Source organism: Notamacropus eugenii, chromosome 3, assembly GCF_028372415.1.
Source record: "Notamacropus eugenii isolate mMacEug1 chromosome 3, mMacEug1.pri_v2, whole genome shotgun sequence".
Classification (NCBI taxonomy): Eukaryota; Metazoa; Chordata; class Mammalia; order Diprotodontia; family Macropodidae; genus Notamacropus; species Notamacropus eugenii.
The window spans coordinates 486,796,022-486,815,539 of NC_092874.1; the positions used below are offsets into that span (position 1 = coordinate 486,796,022).

General features: G+C 56.1%; 2 protein-coding genes across 7 annotated transcripts in view; one reads left to right on the forward strand and one right to left on the reverse strand.

Moving 5' to 3' along the window:
* Positions 1–5,659, forward strand: part of CENPP (centromere protein P) — a 193,638-nt gene extending 187,979 nt beyond the window's left edge. For 2 of the 4 annotated variants that reach the window (XM_072599216.1, XM_072599218.1), the window contains exons 6-8: positions 3,987–4,066; positions 4,826–4,917; positions 5,337–5,659. In XM_072599216.1, coding sequence (XP_072455317.1) covers positions 3,987–4,066; positions 4,826–4,917; positions 5,337–5,458 — 294 coding nt within the window. In that variant the 3' untranslated portion in view covers positions 5,459–5,659. The remainder of the gene's footprint in view (positions 1–3,986; positions 4,067–4,825; positions 4,918–5,336) is intronic. The other 2 variants (XM_072599214.1, XM_072599215.1) reach the window with 1 other exon arrangement.
* Positions 5,484–19,518, reverse strand: part of IPPK (inositol-pentakisphosphate 2-kinase) — a 46,849-nt gene continuing 32,814 nt past the window's right edge. For all 3 annotated transcript variants that reach the window (XM_072599208.1, XM_072599209.1, XM_072599210.1), the window contains 6 exons: positions 17,484–17,556; positions 14,043–14,322; positions 10,608–10,758; positions 9,626–9,728; positions 8,343–8,422; positions 5,484–7,609 (listed from right to left, as the gene is read on the reverse strand). In XM_072599208.1, the coding sequence (XP_072455309.1) occupies positions 7,411–7,609; positions 8,343–8,422; positions 9,626–9,728; positions 10,608–10,758; positions 14,043–14,322; positions 17,484–17,556 (886 nt within the window). In that variant the 3' untranslated portion in view covers positions 5,484–7,410. The remainder of the gene's footprint in view (positions 7,610–8,342; positions 8,423–9,625; positions 9,729–10,607; positions 10,759–14,042; positions 14,323–17,483; positions 17,557–19,518) is intronic.

Sequence of the window (19,518 nt, forward strand, 5' to 3'; positions counted from 1 at the left end):
TATCAAGCATCCCCTCTCTGCCCGGGGTGGTGCCCTCATGCCCTCCCCTGCATGGCACATGTAAAGGGTTTGACAAACCTCAGAGTACCCTACAAATGCCACTGGGGCATCGCCATCAGCCTCCCCAGACCATCTCTCCCCTGTGGTCTCCCCCTTCTCCCTTTGTGGCTTCAGGATTCTGTCCTGAAGAACTCCCAGTCCCTACTGAGCCAGCTCCCCCAGCACAGTGGTGGTTCATGGGCCTCTGCCTCCCTTCCTCCCACCCCCATGAAGTCACTGTCCCCCACTTCTGGAAGCAGGTGTGTCCCTGTTCTCCTTTGTTTTGTCATGGACAGACCCTGGCAGGAAGGGCTCCCTTCCCCTCCATGTTCCCATCATGCCCACCCCACAACTCAGGCATTTAATCAATACTCTTTGCTTTTCACGGAAGGGAGTGGCCCATGGGCTTCTTTGTCATTCTGTGGCCTTGCCAGGTCGCCACTAAGCCTTTATAAAGCACTTACTGTATGCAGGGCCCCAGGCTAAGTCCTGAGAGACCAAAGGAACCCCTGCCCTGGAGGAGGGGAGAGACTACAGGACTACTAGGGAAGGCACAGGGAGGGAGGGAGGGAGGAGGAGCCCTGCCAGGAAAGGGTGGCAGAAACCATGCAGGTGGGAGGATGGAGGGGGGAGGGAGGAAGCACCCGCGATATGCAGGGTACCGTGCTAGGCAGCAGGCACACAGTCTTCAGGGGCTTCTGTCCTACCTTGTTGACCCCTTTCTGAGGTCACAGACTAAGCTGACTTGGCTGAGACCCGTCTCTAAGCTCAAGCGCTGAGTTGGGGATGGGTGGGGGGGAACCAGTTGTTAATTCTGTGCAAACAATACACATGTGGCGGGCAGCTGAAGATGCACAACCCTGAATCCGGCCTGGCACATCAGCTTGGAAGGGGAACCCAAGGAACACTGGACACCCCCCCACCCCAAGCAATCCCCAGGGGGGCCCACAGGGGCGGCCTCCCCCGCGATCAGCAGAGGCACACCTGAAGGCCAGCACTGGCCAGTTGGCCTGGTCCTAGACCCTTGGCCACAGTGGGGTCTGCCTGGCCCTCCCTCCAGTTCTGCTGATAGGTGGGCTCACCTCTCCCTCTCTCTGCATGTCCAGCCTCTGGCCTCCTGCCTTCTTTGGTCCTATGTCTCTCAGACATGCCCTTTATGTCCTCAGCTTCCATGCACTTCCTGTCCAACTGCCCCACATTCAGCCCCCAGAGTTCTCAGCATCCCTTAGGCAGCTCTCTGGGGCCAGGCTTAGCCATGCCACAAAGGCACAAATATCCATCCATCCATTACTATACAGCCATGAAACAAAGGCGGGTTTGGGGCCTGGCCAGGCTGCCCCTGCATCAGCAGGCCCCGTGTCCTCCCCACATCCCCACCTGCACTCCTTCCTGACTTCCTGCTTCCCTGTCCTGGGAAAGCTTCCCAAAAGTGTACGATGAGGATAGACAGTTCTCAGACTGGGGTCTTTCCAGGGAGTAACCTCCGGATGGTAGGGACCTGAGGCCCCCTCCCAAAAGGTCTCTCCCCCATCCTGCCCAGGGTTCTGGGGAGCATTTGGGACTGGCCTGAGAACAGTCTTTTGACAGGCAAGTGTGGTGGGTCCAGGTGTGCCAAGCAGGGGGACTTTACCTGGCCTTTGGCAGTGTCTCTTCTGCTCATGGATAATCCTAGGTGTTTTATTTTCTGCATTAAAAACCTGATTCTGAGAAGGAAGAGGTCCTTAGGCTTGATCCAACAAAATCCCCAAGGGGGGCCAGGCACAGGAAGTGGAAGGGCCCCCAGTCCGGTGGGAATCTTCCTAAGTGTCTCTAAGGTCAGTTGACCAAGATTTACTAAGGCAGTTCCTGACCCCAGGGGCCGCACAGACTAATGGGGGAGATGTTGATGTACATGTATGTAGAGAGATGGACAGGGAGGCAGAGGTGAGACCCCAGCACTTGAGGGTGGGGGGCCAGCCTTGTACTCCAGCACTTTCTCCAGACCTTGGGACTAAACCACAGGGAAGGGGCCATAACTCTTGCCCCAGCTGCCCAAAGCATGCCCCCAGCTCCGCTTCCTTCTGCCCCCTTGTCCCCTTTGGGTACCTCTCTGCTCCCTGGTCCTCTCTGCAGACCAAGCCCAACCTGACCCCAGGCCTCCTGCTCCTCAGGCCAGGGAGCCCCCCTGCCCCTCCCTCTGTTTAGGCCTCGAGACTGTCCCTAATGTGTTCCATATGCTCCATATGAAGCAAAGCTTGGAAAGTGCTGAGGTTGGCAGTCGCTGCAGCCCGGACACCGCGAGAGGCGCCGGCTCCCCTGGCCCTCCTCCAGCCCGTGTTTGTTGGGAAGGTCTTGAGGTTGAGAACTCAACCAAGACTTTCCATTTTACAAACCAGCAGCAGCGTCTTCTGCTTTTGGCTTTGCCGCTGCGGGGAAAGCCTGAGCCCTGCTTGCCCAGCCACAAAGCAACTGGTTTGGCACATGCAGCGGGAATGGAAACCCTGACAGGCCCCAGCTATGAGAAGTGCCAGCGTCCTTGGGAAGGGGAGGGGAGCACCCTGTTCCCTCTGCCCCAGGCTGCCTGGCTAGCCCTTGGGACCCTGCATGGGGGGCTGCCCCCCTTCCTCCTCAGAATCCAACGAGGGTCCTTCCCCCCAGGGGCACATGCTGCAGCATTTAGGGGAGAGGTCACCTCTTCCCAGGGTGGTTTCAGGCCTCACCAGACACCCCTCACTGTCACACCCCCTAATCCTACCCAACTGGCTCATTTCCCTCCTTCCATTGGGTCGGCCTTAGAACCAACCGTCCACAGCTAGTGATGCTGCTGCCCACCCCTCACTCCCTCACCCCACAGCTGCCAGGGGGCAGGGATGGGGACCACTTTCCTCTCCATCGTGGCCCCCACACCCCCTTCCTCCTTTAGTTACCTAAGGAACAAATGTGAACCCCCTTCCTTAAAACACACATTCCTCAGTTTGACACCTAGCACCCTTCCCAGTCTCGTGGCCCTTGTGTTGCCCCCACCCCCTTCCATCTGAAGCTCCCGCCTGCCTGTCATTTGTGGCCCCGCCCCCATCGAGGTCTAGGGGAGTCCCGGGAGCCCCGTACCCAGTGAGCACTTCACCAGTGCTTCTTGTTCCTTGGCCCTCTGTCTCTGTCGCTGTTCACCTGTCCTGGGGTTTTGTCATGGTTTCAGATGCCAGGCTCGATGTGGGCAGGATTTGGCCTTGTGTTGGGCTGCTGGCTGGCTTCCAGCTCTGGGCCCTCCCTCCCTTGTGGCTCCCTCCATAATGATGCACTTATGGAGCACCTGTGGTATGCTGGGCCTCTTGCTCTGCCCTGCCAGGGTGCCCATCTCACAGAGGAGGAAACTGAGGCCTTCAGAGGTGAAGCATGACTCAGGTTGCCTGCCTGGACAGGGTCGAGGGGCTCCGCCCCATAGGGGATCTCCAGATCCTGGACAGAACCATTGTCATCCCTCCAGGAGGAGACTCAGACTCAGGGGAGGGGATTTGTCCAAGCCCTCACAGCCAGTCTGAATGGATGCATCCCAAGCTCGTCCACAGAAACTGGCTGTGATAGCTTTAATTCTGGAGACATGGGTTCACGTGCCACTGTGGAGCTAGCTCTTACCACTCCCTGCCTCAGTTACAGCTGAGGACTGGTAAAATGGGGGTGCATTTGGCACACTTCTCCTTCCACCATTGGAGAAGTAGCCAGGTGAGCCTGCTCCACCCAAAGGAGGCCCTTCTTGGTGCTTGCTGACTAATCTCCAGCCTCCTGTGGCAGAGAAAAAGCCAGTCCCAAATACTGAGCCACACCTTCAGCGGCGAACCTTGGACCCCTTCTGGCTCAGAAGCCCAAGACCTGCTGGCTGTGGGGCTGGGCTAGGGGACTTCGGGGGCTACAGGAGGGTCTCAGGAAGTAGAGTTGTTTTTAAGAACCAGTTTCCTTTCTTTTCCTGTAAGGAGAAACACCCCAAGGTGGTACAGCTCCCAGAAGGCCCCGCTGCAGATGCCATGGTGCTCCAGAGCCCCTCTGTGCCTGGGTGAGTCCACGGCAGTGAAGCTGTCCCCTTCCGAGTCCAATGTTGCCTCCCATGGGTCCCTCCTACCCCACGTGGCTGACCCCATGTCCACCCTTCCCCTGGCGCAGTCACTCTTTAAGCCCAGGCACCCTCAGGAGCTTCGTGGGGTGCCCGCATCTCCCTACTTAGCATCCTCTCCTCACCCACCCAAGGGTCTGGCCAATCTGGCTGTTTCCTCCAGGATCAAATACAGACTTTTCTGAAGGGCTTTTATGCCCTAGCCCCTTCTCCCTTTCTGGCCTGCTTACCCTCACTGCCTCCCATGACACCCCGTCTCCTGTCTCCACACTCTCCATCTGCACCATGTTAGAACTTGTCTCTCGACACCACCATGTCCTCATGCCCCAGGAAATCTCATCCTGCCTGACAGAATCAGCTTTGGCTGGTGCTCTCTGACCTGGGGGTGTGGCACAAGCACTTAGGGTAGGGCCTGGTCCATAGCCAGCTCCAATAAACCCTGCTTGATTGGTTAGCTAGTAATCCTTTGTGGACTGGCCATGTTCTCAACATCAAGCATTTCCCACTGGGCTGGCCATCCGTTTGTCCACCAGGACAAGCTTGCCACAGTCCATCAAGTGAGGGCCTCTCCAGGGGTTGCAATCTGCATGAGTGGAGGGAGGGCCCACACGGAGGACAGCCCCTCTCCATCCTGGGTGGCCAAGAAGTTAATGCCTCTGGGGGCTGTGAGAGACTGAATGGTGCCAACCCTACCCCTGACAGATTTGAGCTTATGGTCGTGTGGAGGGTGCATGTAGATGAAGAAGGGAAGGTTATGCCCGAGCTGGACCTTCTGACAAAAATCCCAGAGCAAGGTAGGGCTCCAAGACCCCGGGGCCTCCCCCACCCAGGCCTGCCACAAGATGGGTGCTGATGCTCCCTTAATGTGATTCCTGCCTTTCCCTACTAAAAGGCCCTAAGGTAGACAGTAAATTTGTGGTGTCTGCCCCTTGAGTCAGGGCCTAGGGACAGGCCCGTGTCTTTCCTCTGGCTCCAGGGTGATGAGGCTGAAGCCTCACTAACCAGTCTGCATGCACAGGGTGAAGGGGGGGGAAGAGACCCAGCCCAGCAGAGATGCAGCTGCCCCACGGGCCCCTCAGAACAAGCAATGAGCAGCACCCCCCCCCTCCATAAGCAGGCTCTAGGAGCCTGGTCCCACCTCAGAGCCGCCCCCATCCCCCTGCCTGAGCCTGAGCTGACCACTGCTGAAGGGGCTTCTGCTTTCCCCCTAAAGCCCTGAGCCTGGACAAGAAGAACGTAGTGACACAGGCCCCCCGCTGCTTCCGGACCCTCCTGCGGCTGCTGGGCATCGAGGCTGCCCTGGCAAGCCTCATCGAGCTGGTGAACGCAGAATGAAGAGCACTGCTCTGGCAAGCCGGGCTGTGTGGGAAGGTTCTTTAATCAGGACTCTGCTCCTCTGGAGCTGCCGATTACATGGAATGGAAACCTTTGCGATTTTTTCATTTAGAAACCAAACCCTCCTCCATGCTCTGTACAAGTATGGCACGTGAGAGAGCGTCATGACAGGAAAAATAAATAGAGCCATTTAAATAAAAAGTGACAGGCCCGCTAGTGTACTGTAAAAAGCTGGGCAGCGGCTACAGCCGCAGTGGTTGTGTGTCCCTAATGTGGGGATTCTGAAAGTACAAGGGAGTCCCTCCCCTGGGGGTGCCGTCCACCCTGGGGCCCGGGTCACCACCACAAGACCAGCCCCTGCGGCCAGGGCGCTCCCTCTGACCCTCCCTTCTCACCATAAAGAAGGCAGTCCCACAGTGTGGTCAGTTACCACAATGGCCTCCAGAGCCCATGCTTTGTCTCCTCACCCCAAGGTAGCAGTGACCACAGGCTGTGACCCAGCAAGGGGCAGCAGAGCTGGGTGTCGGCCTATGACAGTCTCCTGTCCCTCCATGGACGTACGTGGGCCCTTACACTGTCCCCATCTCAAAGTGCTGTGATGAGTGTGGGCTCAGGGAAAGCCCAGCCACCAATGGGGACCAGAGCGTGTCAGTGTACGTGGAGAGCAAGGGGTCAGTGTGAGAGCTGTGGCAGGGACCGCCAGGGCCAGGGCAGATTTCTATCCTGACTTTCCTGCCTGGAGAGAGCAACCCTCGGAAAACCCAAGGGCTGCCCTGGCCCACACCCTGTCTACACTGGGTAGGGGCTTGGTCTCACTCCTTCTCAGCTGCCCAGCTGAAACGTGGAAGGAGGGAGTGAGGGGCCAGCCCAGAGGTCAGATTTCTCAGGATCCCTGGGGTGGAGGCTGCCCATGTCATCAACAACTGCCGCAATCTTTTCCCCAGAAGGAGCCTCATGATCCCCAACTCTGCTCTCCAAAAGTGGGTGGGTTTTGAACCTACAGAAAATCCCTCAAGGGATGGCTATCAGCCTGAGGGGAGGGTTCTCCTTCACGGGAGTGTCTGGGCCACAGGCAGAACCACAAGAGGGCACAGGGATCGATCCAGATTCACATTACTCAGGGCACAGTATCCACACAAGACTCTCCAAGCTGAATGAATTACATGAAGAGGGTTCAGGGCTGCAGGCAGACCACTGGACAGGGAGGAGGGGACTGGCTCCTCTGTCCACAAGGGGTTCAAGAGATCACAGGTGGTGTGCAAGGTGGCAGTCCTGGGAAAGAGCCTTATCCAAGTGCAGCCCTTCCCCTCATGGGCCCATCGAGGACAAAGCCCGGGGAGGGACAGGCACAGAGAAGGGGTCCCCAGGCACAAGTCATGTCCAGCCCTCCCGGCCAAACCTGAGAGCCACGAGGGAGTGGCCAACTGCCCACTCCAAAGCATACGCCTCCCAGTCTTCCATGCTGGGTCTAATTAGAGAAGAAGCTTGAGCTGAAAACAAAACCCTTGAGAAAATGGATGCGTTTGAGGGCCTCTGGCCGCCCTGGCTTCACCATCTTGACCATAATTCTCAATAGCAGCACATGGGGAATCCCCCACCCCCTACCCCTACCCTCAAGTGTGACCCCGGTGGCAGCGGGGCCCAGGGACACGCAGCAAGCACCACCACAGGGGTTAGAGACAAGGGCACTTCTGGAGGGGGACAGAGGGCAGCCAAGGGGTGGGGCTCTAGGAAGTTCATGCCCTCTTTTGTCAGGGAACAAAGCCCAGTGGGATTCCCCATGGCAGCCCCACAGGTGAGGGGGCTGGAGGGGGTGCCCACAGGGCCACGCATTCCTTCAAGTGCTCCAGTTCTTTCAGCGTGGTCAGAGCAAAAACATTCACAGCCGCAAAATCTCCCCTGGCCACGACAGGAGGAGCCACAGCCCCTCCCAGTGCCCGCCCACCTGGGCTCTACACCTTGTGCAGGACCAGTGTGCAGTCCTCGGGCTCCTTCTTAGGGAGCACGTGCCTCAGGTAGTAGCTGACAATCTTGCTGTCCAAACTGTGCTGATGGGGGATGCTTTCATATGGCTTCAGGTCCAGGTCCAAGACGGAGACGGAGAAGGTGAATCTGGTCCTGGACGCAGGGATGATGGGGCGCTGGTCAGGGCTGCGGACACAGAAGCCAGGGCATCAGCGGCACACAGCGGGTGCTTAAACCTGCTCTTCGGGCCAGGCTGCCCCTCAGCAGCTCCACTCCCGAGACCCTTGGAGGCCCAAGTTCAGCCCCCTCCGCAGGGACATGAGACCACCCATGCCTCCCCCAGCTCAGCTCCCAAGTTTCTCAGAGCAAGAGAAAGAACGCTAAACCAAGGGGCTAAAAACTTGGGAGTGACCCCAGAGGGCCTCCTCTGAGTGACCCTCTGCTGGGGCCACTGTGCTGGGGGGACTGTCTTAGGAGTCTACTCTTGGCTGGCCAGGACCCAAGGGGAGCCACCAGTGCCGGGAGATCCCCCCCAGCCAGAGCATGGCCGGTAAGTGCCCGCGGTCCTCAGTGGCTGGGCTCCAACAGGCGCTGGCTCTCTATAGTGGACAAGCCTGCACTGGTTTCCTCAGGGCCTTGGTCTGGTCTCAGAAATAGAGTGGAACTGAATCCCAGGGTGTCCCTGTGTCCCCTCCTGTCTATGGCTGCTGGCACCTGAAGGACCCTGCCTCATGTGTGCCTTGGCCACGTGGGCAACTAGCCTGGCATCAAGGCTGTCCTGAGCAAGAGAGTAACTGACAAGCCTGGGGAAAGATGAGCTCTCGGGTGCCCTCTTCCCTCCATGGCTCAAATCCCCCCCGACTCCTGCCAACCCGCAGCCCACAGATCCCAGTCAGCTTAGGAGCCCTGGGACCCTCACCACTCATCCTGCAGACAGGGCGACAGCGCGATCATGATGGAGCAATCCTTGGCAGTCATGGCCACTCGGTATTGCTGGACCTGGCAACAGAGGGAAGTACGGGGTGAGCAACAGGCTGGGGTCACAGGCAGCCCTTGGACCGGTAGCCCCAGAAACGAGCGTAAGGGGCCCCATTCCACCGTGCATGGGCAGCATCTCACAGCCCCACTCAGACACTGGCAACGCCCAAAGCACAGGACGTAGCCTTTCGGCTATGTGACGCCTTGATGGCCCCAGCTTCTCAAAAAAAGGGGAGATGCTAGGGCGTAACAAACACGGCATGCCACGGGCTGCCCAGCCTTGGGGCAACAGGCCAGCGCCTTCTGCATGGAAGGAAATGGCACCAGCCTCCCAAGAGATTGGCATTTGAATCATGCTGGTGGGGAGAGTGCCCACCTGTGTGTGCCTTCCCCTCTGGCTGCCACCAAGCAACACTAGGGGGAGCTCCCCCCTCCCTGTGCCCCCAAACTCCAGAGAACCTCTCACCCAGAATGAAAGTAGATACCCCCAATGGAGCCTCCAGGCCCCACTTTGTGGGGGGGGGGTCTCACCTAGAGCCTCCCCTCCCACCTGCCCCAGGCCGTCACTCAGGCTCGGTTCCCCCACCTCTCGCAGTGATAAAGGCCCTTGTGGGAGGCATCCTCTGGACCAAGTGCCCCTAAGGCCCTCTGCAGTCACCCAAGTTCCGCTCCTTGAGCACTATCACCACACCCGCCAGTCTGTTCAGAACAAGCAGGACACCTTTCCACTGAAAACCACTGGAGCCGGGCAGCCCCCAGACGGCGTCCTGGGTCACTCACACTCCCCGTGGGAACACGCATCAGCAAGCAAAAGCAGCCAGTCCCCAGCCTAGGCCAGAGCCACAGCATGGCTCAGGGGGCTGTAGCTGAGAGCAACCCGCAGGCTTTGGCCTGGTTTCCAGCAGCCCAGAAGTGAGCTTTGCCACCACAATTCTTTAGCCCAGAGCATCTGCAGAGGGGGCCTGGGGTCCACTATGGTCACCTGGGCCTTTTTTCTTTAGGGGAGAGGTCTGGACCCACCCCACTAATGTGCCCTGAGGGATGCCTATAAAGAAAAGTGTCATCTACCCACAAGGAAGGGAGGGAAGCAGGAAGTGGAGCAAGCCAGCGCTGATGAAGCACCTACTGTGTGTCAAGTGCAAACCTCATCTCTGGGGAGAGGAGGCCTGGGAGGGCCTGATGCCTACGGCGCCTGCTCCCAGGCCTAACCCCAGGGGTCAGTACCTTGGTCAGGGCGTAGGCCAGCGTCCCGTCATCTTCTGTGGAGAGGTCGCAGAGCTTCTGGTAAAAGGCTTCATTATAAGGCCCGTCCATCTGGAGTAGGTCCCTGAGGAAAAGGAGGGAGAGGTGGGCTCAGCCCGCCTGCTGCATACCCACCGAGGGGCCCAGAGCCCTTGTGCACATACAGTGGGAAAGGGATCCCAGGCAGGGGGATGATGGAAGTGGCAGCTTGGCGGAGGAAACTGGACCCTGCACTGGGAGTTAGGAAGACCAACCTGGGCTGGAATTCAGCCTTGGACACTTACTGGCCAGCCAACCCCTGGGGGAGTCCTTTAACTTCTCTACCTCGACTTTCATGCTGTAAAATGAGGGGGTGGGGCTGCAGAGGCTCCCCCAGCTCCCTTCTATGATGCTCCAAAGCATAAGGAAAAGGAGTCTGGGTCTGACATGGAAGGATGAAGGCCTGTCCTGGGCGGAGACAGGGGGGAAGGCGAGGTGTGTGGTGGGATGACAGACAGAAAGAAGGGACTTGGGCAAGTGCAGACAGAAGGGAGAGCTGTGGGCAGTGCCCAGAGCAGCCGCGTGCCCTCAGGGGCAGCCCCAAGGCAGACAGGGCAGTGGAAGAAAAGCAAGAGGCCTCAGGGAGGCATGGGGCCTGGCAGCCCCTGAAGTTGGAGCAACAGTGCCCTCGTGTGGCCAAAGACTGAACAAGCATCAGGCACTGGGGCCAGAGGCAGGGCAGGTCTGGGGGCAGGGGCCTCAGATGGCTGCAGGCCTGCCCAATGCCCACATGGCCCCCTCTTGTTTTGTCGGTTTGGTCTGGGGCAAGGGGAGAGACAAAACCAGCCACATTCTTGCACTGGACACCAGGTGTCCATCAGTCCATGACCCATGGTGCCCTTCCCCGACTCCCGCAGATGGTCACTGCAGGACCAGCCTGGATGCCCCCATGCCAGGGCTGGAACCAAGGCCTCCCGAGCTCTACCTCTCCTCAGGAAACTCCTGCAGGTGGCGCTCGACACGGCGGTAGAGTGGGTAAAGGCCCTCGATGTCCAGGAGGTCCAGCATCTGGGCCTGCAGAGTTTTGTAGAGAAGACAGCCCCTGGGCAGCCCTGAGCCTTCCACGTGGCTTTTCCCTACAAGCAACAGGGCATGAGAAAGGCACAGAAATGACCACCTAAAGCCAGACAGGCGAAGCTAGGGAATCACTGGCCACGGCCATTTCCATGCATTGCCAGAACTGATGGGGCAGCGGGGCCTCTGGAGGCCTGGTGAGCCTTCGTTTCCCTCCTTCCTTCTCCCACAGCCCCCCCCAGGCAGTTCTGCATTCCCAAAGCAGGGCCCAGCAGCCCCATCTGCCCTCTGGCCTGGGCCCTCTCCCACACCTGAGAGTCCTGCTCTGCTCCCCACTGCCTGGGTCTCTCTCCCTAACCCCAAGAGAGTAAATCAGGTTCACTGTGGGTGTCTGTGCCATGCGCAACAAGTCCAGGCCATGGCCCTCACTGACAGTCCACATTCTGTCTGGTAATGCCCATGGAGGAGAACACGGGGGAGGGGGAAGAGAGGTGCCCACGTGCCCTTATTAATCGCCTGCTGTGGGCCAGGCTGCTATGTGCTAGGGTGATAACAACAGACTGAAACCTGCAGGACTTCACAGTCTGGTCAGTCATCAAGAGAGGTGTGATGAGGGTCACTCCTCCATTTTCAGCCTCTCCCCCATCACCGATTTTTTAAGTCCTGTGAGGCAGCTAGGCAGTGCAGTGGCACACACTCTGGGCCTGGAGCCAGGAAGCCCTGAGTTCAAATCCAGACACTTGTGTGACTGGGCAAATCGCCTAAGCACTGCCTGCCTCAGTTTCCTCATCTGTAAAAACCAAGGACGACAACAGCACCTACCTCCCAGCCTTGTTGTAAGGACCAGAGATAAGCCTGGCAAAAAGTGGGCACTAGATAAATGTGTATTCTCCTTCCCTTTCCCTTAAAGCACGCCCAGGTCTCCCCGAGTCTTAGACAAACAACACAAGAACTCATGTCACCCAGTGGTCCCTTGTGGTTATCTCTGACTGAGTTAAATGGCACCTCTGGGAAAAGGGAGGCCAGGACCCAGCCCTCCCACACACGCACACACACGCGTGAACACACATGCACACCAGACCACCACACCCATCATTAGCACTCAACGAATTAGAATTCCAATTCATTCATTAGCCGATCCCTGTGCATTCAGCACTCAGGATGGACCTGGGGGTAGAGAAGGTGGAGGAGCGCGCCACACAGGCCCCTCTGCAACTCTGTGTAGAATGAAGAGCCAGTAAGAGGGAAAGCCCCAGAAGGCTTCCTCTAGGAGGGGTCGCTATCAGAAACTGGGGAGGTCAGCAGACAGATATGAGGAAGGTGATGGCCAGAGAAGAGTGACCAAAGTAGAGATGGTCACAGCTGAAAGGCTGGCATCGCCTGATAGAGGGGTACATGGAGAATTGGTATGGTTAAGAAGGCTAGAAAGGAAGGGGGCTCAGTAAGCAAGGATGACCAAGGCCAAAGGGAGGACTCCGTCCTTGCTGTAGGGGCCAGAGGCCGCTGCTAGGGTTTGCTGAGTGGGGGATGACATGATCAGGCCCGAGCTGGGAGGCACAAAGGGCAGGGGTGAGCTGATGAGATCACCCAGGGGGTACGATGGAGGGAGAAGAGAAGGGGCCTGACATGACACCCCAGCTAGAGGGCGTGATCTGCTAGATCCAGCCGCATAGATGGAGGAGAAGCAGGCAGAGAGGCAGGGGAAGAGCCAGGAGAGAGGGAAGGCTGTTCTGAAACGCTGGAGAGGAGAGCAGGGTCCCCAGGTCACAGAAATTGAGGAAGGCAATTGAGAGACCGCCAGTGACTCTGGGGAGAGGACAAGGCCAGCAGCCGGGAGAGGACAAGGCCAGCAGCCGGGTGAGGAGAGTGGAAGCCCCCGTGATGAAGACAGGAGAGTTAGTGGGAACTGAAGGGTTTGTTGATGGGGAGACCAGAGCATGTCTAGAGGTAGGAGGGAAGGAGGGGTGACGCAGGAGGCGGGATGGATGGGATCATCTGACTAAGTAAAGAGCTGGGCCGTGGCCCGGAGTCAGGTCCCCTCCTCATGTCAGACGGAGGTGGAGGAATGAGGAGACAAGAAGGAGAGCTCATGGAGAATGGCCTCCATGTTTTCCAAGTCTAGGCCAGGGGATGAGAGAAGGTATGAAGAGGTGAGAAGGTTTGGAGGGAGAGGGGGCTGAGGAGGGAGGCTGCGCAGGACTGCTGGGCAGCTGTGAAGGCCCTGTGAAGGGTGTGTCACACAGATCTGTAGTGGACCCCGTCAGAACGGTCGAGGGACACAAGGGGGTAGGCGACTCAAGAGGACAATGTAGCTGCTTGGCTAAAAGGCGACAGAGGGTGGTCAGTGCAGGGGAGAGCATCAAGGGGTGGAGGGATCAGAAGTCAAGGTGAGACGGAGGAGCAGGGTTACCTATGGGAGGCAGAGGCGCAACGCCAGGGGCGCCACAGTGCAGAGTGCAGAGCCTGGAGTCGGCAGGAAGGGTTCAGATCTGGCCCCAGACACTCACTAAACATGTATGCTGAGCAAGTCACTTCAGCTGTGTTTATCTCAAGTCCTCATCAGTACAATGAGGTGGAGAAGGAACTGGCCAACTGCGCCAGCGTCCGCCAAGAAAGCCCCACGGGGGCACAGAGTCAGACACGACTCAGCAAGTGACTCGAGACTTCTTGAGCATGAAGGTGGTCCATGTTGGGGGGATGGCAAAGTCAAGGGTGTGGCCGGGGTGGGGTGGAGGGCTGCCTCTGGGAGGTGAACACATTGAGCAGCTGAGTGGCTAGATCGTTGCTGAGGACAAGGGCTGGAGATGGGAAGGAGAGAAAGAGGAAGGAAGGGGAGTGTGCCAGGGATCTGCAAAAGTGAACGGCTGGGGATAGAAACAGCATGAACCTCACTGGAGGAGGGGGCAGTGGGGAGGGGGCAGGGGGCAGCCAAGTCCCTCTCCTTGAGCAGAGAGCCAAGCACGGTGAGGGCAAAGTCAGGACTACAGAGGGAGGCAGCGGGGCTGAGTCAACGGGGCAGCCGGGTTTCAGAAAGAGCCCAAAGACAGAAGGACAGGGACTAGTCCAAAATGGAAGGAAATGGATCCCCTAGATGCGAAGCACTGATAAACCCTCTTGGTAGCAGCAAAGACCAAGAAGAGGAAGCTGACGCTGACCAACGGGGACAGGGGAACAGGTAACCTGCCCAACGTGAAGCAGGTGCGTGGGGAGGCCAAGCGCAGGATGGGGGGCCCAGGTGTCAGAGGGAGCCACAGCCACCAGTCTGCAGGAAAACCACTGGAAGAGAGGCCGCTAACCGGGGATGGGCCCCCAGAGTGACCAGGTGCAGGGGGAGCAGGAGCCTTACCATTCCTCAGCAGCTCTTTACTAAAGGGACTGGCCTCACAGCAGCTCCTCCCCTGTGAGTTAGGAACCACCTTCATGTCCCCAGCCCGGCACTTGTCCGTGCTGCTGAGCAAGGTCAGCGTGATGACGTGGATGAGCTCTTTGATGACCGTCCTGGTGCAGTGCGGCCCACTGACCAACCCATTGGAGGGGTAAAAGAAGGGTTTCAGGTGTCCGGCTAGCTCATTCCAGTCTGCGGCCGAGTCCCGGTGGTCCCTGCAGCCGTAGATGAGCTCGCCATTCTGCCGAGAAACAGAAGGCAGGTGAGGTGGAAAAGCACACTGGGAGTGGCATTGAGAAAGCGAGGGTCGTGGGCGGCTCCTCTCCTCCCTTTCCTCCCACCTCCCATTGGGAATGACCTTTCCACTTCACCCACTGTTGGTCTCTGCTGGCTTCAGGCAAGCAGACATCACTGATCCCATTTTACAGAATGATGAGCACGGAGGGCTTACAGGACTAGAACCTGGGTCTTCTGGCCCACAGACCTCTAGTGTGTCCAGATGGCTAATTTTCCCAAAGCATCTGAACAGGACATTTCAAAGGATGAAATCCAAGCAAAGGTGACAACAGAGAAAGATGAGAGAAAACAGGCCCACTGGTACATTGTTGGTGGAGCCATTCTGGGAACAGTGTGGAGCCGCACCCCAAGGCACTCGCTGCACGGCCCTGTGACCTAGAGAGCACAAAAGGAGGAACAGACCATCTGCACAAAAACATGGCCAGCAGCTCTCTGGAAACTGAGGGGTGGCCAACCAAAGCGTAGTGGTGTGATGGAAGACGCTGTGCTAAAAGAAATGACGGTGGGGATGAACCAGGAGGACAACTTAGGATTCACAGCAGCAGCATGGTAAAAACTCTGCTCAAGCGATGGCCAAGCGAGCTTTCCCCAGGGGCTGCAACTGGAGAGAGGTGCTGGGCCTCAAGTCAGAAAGCCGGGGTTCAAATCGAGCTCCATGGGGCAGCCTCTGCCTGCCGCCCACCTCCCAGCGTTGGCGCCAGGATCAAAGGAGGTAAATGCTTGGAAAGCACTTCAGCACACGCGTGACCGCCTGCTGGACACCCAGCTCCAGGTCTGCCTCACGATGCATGCTTGCTACAAGGATTTGGCTTTTTCTTTCTTTTTTAACAGGGATAGGGAAAGGAGGGAGGCGCAGAGGTGGATTTTTACAACAGAAAAAAATAAGAACAAATTTCAATTTCTTTAAGTAGCTAATTGCCTTCTTCCAGAAATCCCATATGATTCAGTTTTCATGTATGTGAAAGAAGGAGGGAGGGAGGAGGAGAGACAAGAGAAGAGGAGAGAGAGGGAAGGCAGGGACAGGAATGAGAGGGGAGGTCCCTGAGTCCAATTTGCCCGCACCTCTGACCCAAGACTGAGGTTCCCATCCTTACACTATGCTCTTCCTCGCTTTCCCTGGGGGCCTCCTCCCTCAGCCCCGTCGCCTGGTCCATTCCCAGGTGCCCTGGGACCAGCAGGAACTCTGGGCCCTGAGACTCTGGCTCTTCTCCTCAGGGAGTGGCCACCCCAGCCAAGGCAGAAGGTGAGGGAGAGTCTGGCACAGCAGAAGAGGATCAGCTTGAAATTCCAGAGAAGACAAGAGGTGAGGGTCAGGAGGAAGGTTTCAGTGGGAGCTGAGAAGAGCCTCCTCTGGACTGGAGTTATGCCCCTTCCTGGGTGAAGATTGGAGGTAAGGCTGAGGCAGGGTCAGCATAACATGCTCACTACGGCAACGAGGCAGAGAGCAGACAAATGACATGACGGCCCATCAAGAGCCAACTGAAACCGTGGCTTAAGCTGTAGGACATACGAGAAATCCACCTGAGTCCTCGGCATTTCCTTACATTGCCAACAAAATCCAGCAGGGAGAGAAGGAAAGAAAACAATCCGTCCAAAATACGGGGCCGACAGACGGTGCACAAAACGCTAGGCAGAACTGCCGACCCGAAAGACAGCGTGAGGACACGCTGCTCATGGGTAGGCAGGTGATCACAGTAAAAATCACAGCACAGCCCCAGGTAATTTGTTATTCGGTGCCATAACAATCCAACTGCAGAGCATTATTTTATGGAACTAGAAAAATAATAACAAAATTCATCTGGACATCTTTATGGTCAAGAATCTAGAGGGAAATTTTTTAAATTTGGAAAACAAAGGCTACCAGCGCCATAAAACACTAATCAGAACCATTTGGTACTGGTTAAAAAACAGAAAGGACAATTGGTAGAAGGAATCAGATACACAAATTAGAAAAACAAACAAATGCCAACACAGGGCATGTGACAAGAAAGCCAAGCACTCACTGCTGGCAAACTTTCTGAGAAAACCGGAAAGCAGGGGGCCAAGATTAGCTCTCGCCTGGCATCTCACACGACCTAACAGGAGAAGCTCCAAGCAGACAGACTAAGACAGAAGACGTGACATTACAAACGATGGAGAGGAGTGACGAAGCTGTCTTCCAGACCTATGGAAGAGAATCCCTATCAGGATCACAAGCAGCTAGGATTCTGTGAGATCCAAGAGTGCTGCGCAAACAAAACCACTGCGGTTAAAATGAGAAGAGAACTGGGTCAAGGTCTCCTATCCAAGGCATCGAAGAACTGACTCCAATTTGTTGGAACAAGGGCCATTCTCAAGACTAGGCTAATGGTCAGTGGTCCTCAAAGGACAAAATCCAAGCAGCCACATGGAAACACGATCCAAATAACTGAAGATAAGAAAGATACAAATTCAAACAACTCTGAGGTTCCAGTTTAATGCCAACGCATCAGATGGGCAAAGATGACAAAAAAGGAAAAGGAAAATTGTTGGAGGGACTGTGGAGAAACAAGCACCTGAAGCACTTGGTGGTGGGTCTGAGAATGAATCCAGCCATTCCGTAAAGCAACGTGGAGCCACATGTACCCCAAGGAGATCAAAAGAAGGGCCAAGTGACCCATATCTGCAAAAGCATTCACAGCAGCTATTTTTGTAATGTCAAAGAACTGGAAATTCAGGGGAGCAGCCACCAAGCGGGGAATATTGAAACAAATCACAGTATATGAATATGAGGGAAGATTATTGTAATTATGTAAGAAATGACAAAAGGGCTGGTTTCGGAGAAGCCTGGGAAGACTGTGAACTGAAGAAGACTGAAGCCAGCAGGACCAGGAGGATCCCCGAGACGACCACAAGATTCTAAAGAAAACAACTTTGAGAGACAGGGAACGCTGATCAATGCATGGCCAACCACAGTTCTTCAAGATGCTGAGGAAGCTTCCCATGATGGAAGGAAGGAGGGAGGGGGGTGTTGGAACAGAATTTGACTTATGTAAGGATTTTCAAAAACTCACCTTACTCATGCTAATGACCTTGTAAAAGCATCAACCCCACTACCAAAAACCACACCAAGAGAAACAAACTTACCTTAAATATCTTTAGGTTGTTCTGCGCTTCTTGTAACAGACTTTTCAAGGCAAAGTGCATTCTCTGTTTGTTTCTGAAAGCGGGTAAAGCAGAAAATGTTTTAAAAGCAGCTTTGGTCAACCAGAAACCCATTCAGTCTTCCAAGGACTCGGCAGAACTACTTGTACTAACTGTACCATGGTCTTGACTTCTATTCAGAAACTAGCCATGGGTGTACCCTAGCTCGGGGCCAAGGCCCTGGAAAGGTGGCTTTTGTACTGTAGGAAATGACTGAAGGGACAGATGCAGAGGAAGCCGGAGGGCTTGTGTGAGCAGCACCAGAACAGGGGTTTGGGAGGAATGATGAGCAAGCATGGCCTGCCCCTTTGCTCTGGATGGAGGTGAGGGGCAGGGTGGGACCCTTCTATAAGGAAGGGCTTTCGGAGGAGGGAGCTGAGAGGAAGAACCAATAGAAGAAAAGACAAGGAAAAACAAAAACACAGACTAGAGGGGACAGAGGCCAGCACAGCAGCGCAGGAACGCTGGCGTTAAATTAAGCGTCATTTTTTTTTTAAAAAAATGTTTCCATTCCATTTTATTTTCGGCTCCTGGATGAGATTTATTGCAAAGTCGGTGCCAGCTCCATGCGCTCCCTTCATGCAGCCGTTCCCCCTTCAGGAAGCAGGCCTGGCTTCACGCAGGGCCACTGTCTGGAGTTCTCCCACAACCTGAGCTGCTGGACTGCACAGCATCCATAAGCGTGAACATTTCGTGTGCCATTGGGGAGTGGAGTAGTCTCCATGGACAGGTTTGTACATTCTGTTTGTCTCAACCACAGGGTGGGATGCCCGCCTGCCGTGGCCATCAGGACAGGGTCGGGTAAGCAGCCCCTTCTTCACACCAGGAAGCGAGCCATGCGATCAGACACCCAGGGGGCTGCTGAATGCCACAGTTGTTTCCAGTGAGAAGATGACTCCATGGCCCAGGCCACCTGTGTGCAGGGCTGTGTCACTTACCTGTCACCACAGGACTCTGAGACAGGTAAAAACGGTCCCATGGTAGGGGTGATGTCTTTGGATTCATGCATAAATTGGGTTGAAGTGAGGCAGAATTGCACGAAGCCATTGGCCTCACTCTCTCCTCCAGAGTCATCCCAGCGCCGTGGCAGGACAGAATCAAGATGAACGGTGATGGCCCAGTGGCATCTTCAAGCACCCTACTCTGTCTGCTTCGGCCACTTTCATAGCTGTTGGAACATAATGTTCTCCTCCACCCATTCAGCCAGGGGATGTCCTCACATGCTTGGGGGTCACCCCCCTAACTCAGCCTGGGTTAGCCCAGCTACTGCACATGCCACAGCTTGGAGTCACAGGTTGAGAGTTGGGTGGAAAGGGCTCGAAAGCCTTCACACCACAGGTGCTGATCCTCCCCGAACACAAGGTCTACGACCTCACTGTTGTATGCCTGTGAAAACTGGACAGGAACGCCACACCAGGAAACAGAATCACTGTTGGAATTGGCTTAGGAAGAGTCTGATGATCACCTGGCAGGACGAGATCCTTACTAGAACTAAACTGCCAAGCATCCGAACTCTGCTGTGGAGAGCATAATTCCAACGGGCTAATCGCAGCACTCAAATGCCAAAAAGACTAGAGAACTCTCACAAGGAAATCACGCATACAGAGTCAAAATAAATGATACAAGGACACTCTCAAGGTCTCTCTGAAGATCTTTGGAACTGATTGTGAGACATGGGAGATGCTGGCACAGGATCCCTCAGCATGGCATGCCCACATCAGAGATGGGACTGTGCCCTACAAGTGAAGCAGAACTGCTGTAGCTCAAAGGAAACGCGAGATGTGAACCACACGTTCCTGTGGACTCTGCCTGCAGTGTGGCAGCGCCTTCCTTGTACTGGTCTGATGAGCCACAGTTGGACACACTGTACCCTGACCTGGATGTCAGGATGTTGCAGCCGTCTTCAAGAACAAAGGACAGCAGCCGACCAACCACTTTCAGTTCCAAATTCTCTCCTTCCTTCCTCCTCCTCCCCCCA